We start from the raw sequence: 3,434 nt of genomic DNA on the forward strand, positions 1-3,434 counted from the left end.
GCATGTCCAAGCTTGCAAGGGTGAGTATTTTACTATTGCTCTTAAATTAACCATGAGCTATAGACCAATTCACACAAGGCATGCATGAAAACCTATAAGGTTTTTAATCCAAACATGTTCTTGTATACACTTATATAGGGAATTTTTACATAACTTAAGAAATAGTCTATAGTGACCTTTAATTCCCTACTATTAGATGTGGGGAATGTCATTCCCTAGTTGTATATATGGAATACATGCATACAAACATAGGAAATATTGCAACATTTCCTACATTTTACAAGATTTCCTATATAGGGATTGACTAAAAGTCCCTTGTGTATAACTCTAGTGGTGCAGCGTAGGAGCGAGATCAAAGCGAGAGAACGAGATTTCACCAACATTAATCTACATAGACCCGACCAGCGACACATCGTCCATTCCATTCCACCTGATCAGCAGGAATGAGAACTCATATCCATCTATGAAGCCAGGTAATGAGCAGGATTGATATTCGATTTTAGAAAGAATGTCAGAACTTTTCTTTCTTTGGAAATAATATTCTGTTTACATGAAGGAGGACAAGGCTCCACCGACAATTCCGCAGAGACTCTGAGAAGCCAGTAAGGTGTGCAATGAATTAGGGAGTCTAGGTGCATTGGTGCGGTGCGACACCAAGCCTAGCACCGGCTGCGTCGTAGAGAATGCGGAAGCCTTGCTGTTGGACGTTGCCGATGATGGAGAAGGACATGGCATCAGGGGCAGGGGCGAACGCGAGACATAGCTTCCTCGTGGACGGGGGGCTTCCGTCCGCGGTGCTCGCCCAGTCGTCCAGCCAGACGAGGACATTGGAGGGAGGTAGCTCGAGGTCGAGGCCACCTGCAAAGTGAAGCACGACGCGTGGAATAGGGAGAGGCTGATCGTGCTGACGTTGAGCACGTAGCTGGATGTGGGTGGTGTCGAAGCAGGTGTCGAGGAAGGATCCACTGTCAACAGGCGACGGGTGGCCAAGGTGGGGCGCGGCTTCACGGACAAAGGCGGTGCGAAGAGCCGCATAAGCAGCAGGGGGAAGGCGGGAGATGGCGACTTCGGAGTCGAGGATGACACCGCCACCGCCGGTGCGACTGTCGATTTGGAAGGCGGAGGGGGCGATGGGGAGGAGGGAGGAGCCAACGGTGATGCCGGTGAGAGAGACGTAGTAGAAGGTCCGGAGAGCGGGATCGGGGTGAAGGAGAAGTGGTGTATAGCGGAGACCAAGTAGAGCTGCTGGGCTAATTGCTGCTGATCCAAGTACGAGGCTACCTGTAGCCGCGGCCCTTGCAACTGATGGGCCTATAAGAGTTGAGGGTAGCCGTCTGGGAGGGAGGCAGTAGGAGAAGGTGGGTCTGTGATTGCGATCCGCGCTGAGCTGCGACGCAAGGGCGAGTGGGCCGCGTGCAAGACCTACGATTCCCACCGCACCTCCAAAGATGCCCGTGTTGTCGTGGCCGCAGCCCAGCAGCACTTCAACGGCCTGCTTGCTGTTGTTGTTCAAGCCAGTGATGGCCTCCATGACCAAGCTTCCTGCGGTGGAAGAGCCGTCTGCATAGTCCACCTTGTAGGCGCAGTTGGAAGTGCCCGCATAGCATGAGCCAACGAGCCCTGTCGTGAGTCGGCGATGGCACACAGGCGACTTGCAGGAGACGTTGCGCAGGGTGGCAGAGGCGGAGGGGTCGAAGAGGGAAGGGTCCACCTGCGGGATGCACGACTTGCCGCCGCAGGGCTTGCACTGGATCCACGACAGCTCACTGCCCGTGTCGAGGGACATGTAATTATGGTAGCCCCCGCCCAACGCAAGCCTGACGAAATAATCCCCACTTCCCGAGAGTTTCAAGGCAGGTACCACCTCAGCTAGCTGCTGGCGCGCTGCGGTGGCAGCACCGCCTACAAGAATACCCAGGAGGGACTGAACACGGGCCTCGTCCCTTTCCAGGCGCTTACAGCCATGGTCCACCCCATATTCAACAACTGCTGCGCCGCGCTTAGCACATTCCTCGTGCACATCGCTCCTGTGAAGGATGTCCATCTGGAGCCCCACATAATTATGGTCCGGTCCGATGTCAGCCGCACCCGCGATGTTATCAATGTGCGGGTTGATGATGATCGTATAGACCTGGAATAGGAGGACCACCAGCGCCTGCACATGCAGGCCCGCCTTGCAGATCGACATGATGATGATAAGCTTGCCTTCACTTACTGCTTTGACGAATGATGTCTCTGGTCAAGTGATGTGTACATGCTCCACCTGCGGATGGACCGACTACTGATCATATATATCTTGCCCAACCAACCGACGTCACCCGGCAGTTCGCAAGCTAGTCTTCAAGTTTGCCTTCCGGTTCCAACGCATGCACGTAGCTTTGTAATCCGCGAAACTAGCTCTATAGACAGGGGCTCGGTTGCTAGGTATCTTGGCTGCTGCTGCACGGTGTTTATATCTGAAGCCCAAAATGGGCGTCATGGCCATTTTGGGCATCAAACGACACCTAAAAACTTGGGGAAAGGTGTCAAGATGAAGTCTAAGAATTAAGGTCAAGGTTGCAGCTGAAGTCTAATAATGTTAGGTAAGGCACTGTCACCATACACATTTGTACATACATGTAGAATGAAAATGAAGTGAGAAGACACACAAGCATAATTCCCATGCTCAATCACTTTTTTTAGCATTGATTTGAAAGCTTGGTCATGACTCATCATAGAATTAAGCCTTAGAATTCGCAATGAGTGGGATCCAGAACCACTTTCAAATCTATAAGGCTATATAGTCTAGCCTAAATATCTAAGGCATTAATTTAAATATTCAAATTTACAATTTTTAATAGTTGTGTTTACCCTTGAACTGCGATCCACTTGATTGCTCACTTATTTTCCCTATCAATCCGTAATTTATTTTTTCCCACCATAGAAAATTTTGAACGACCCAAACTCAAATCATGCTCAATGCATTTTCAACACTTGCGTGCACTTCTTCAGCTTGCGAGATTTGGTGTCACTAGTCAATGAACAGCTACATCCTCAATCAAGATCCAACAAGCTCGACAACGAGCGTTGATTCAGGTTTATTCTTGAACATGTAATATGTTTAATATACAAAAATGAAGCTTGATGATTAACTAAGTTCCTTGTTCAGTTTACTTTCACACAAAGGAAGTTTGAGCGTTGTTTGTCACTTGCATACGATAAGTGTAAAAAACCAATGTTGTTTGTGTTGTAGGGATGAGCATGGATCGATGGAAATGAGGAAGGTCATGGCGAGAAGGTGTAGTGATGGGGGTATGCAATTTTGGCAGGTGTGGTGGATGAGGAGCTAGAAGAAGAAGAGGTATATTAGTTCATGATGCTTGTAGTGTGCCTACTACTCATGGGATGATGTAGTAGATATTCACATCAATATAAAGCATGTTTCCTTCCTTTTG

General features: G+C 49.2%; 1 protein-coding gene across 1 annotated transcript; it reads right to left on the reverse strand.

Annotated features, from left to right (window-relative positions):
* Positions 1-219: 219 nt before the first annotated feature.
* On the reverse strand, positions 220-2,188 carry LOC148032318 (aspartyl protease family protein 2-like). The gene has a single exon (XM_087683912.1). The coding sequence runs from the start codon at positions 2,186-2,188 to the stop codon at positions 629-631; it is 1,560 nt and encodes a 519-aa protein (XP_087540038.1). The 3' UTR covers positions 220-628.
* Positions 2,189-3,434: the final 1,246 nt, after the last annotated feature.

The sequence above is a fragment of the Lygodium microphyllum genome, chromosome 8 (assembly GCF_053477565.2).
Source record: "Lygodium microphyllum isolate KBCC chromosome 8, Lygodium_microphyllum_v1.1.10, whole genome shotgun sequence".
Classification (NCBI taxonomy): Eukaryota; Viridiplantae; Streptophyta; class Polypodiopsida; order Schizaeales; family Lygodiaceae; genus Lygodium; species Lygodium microphyllum.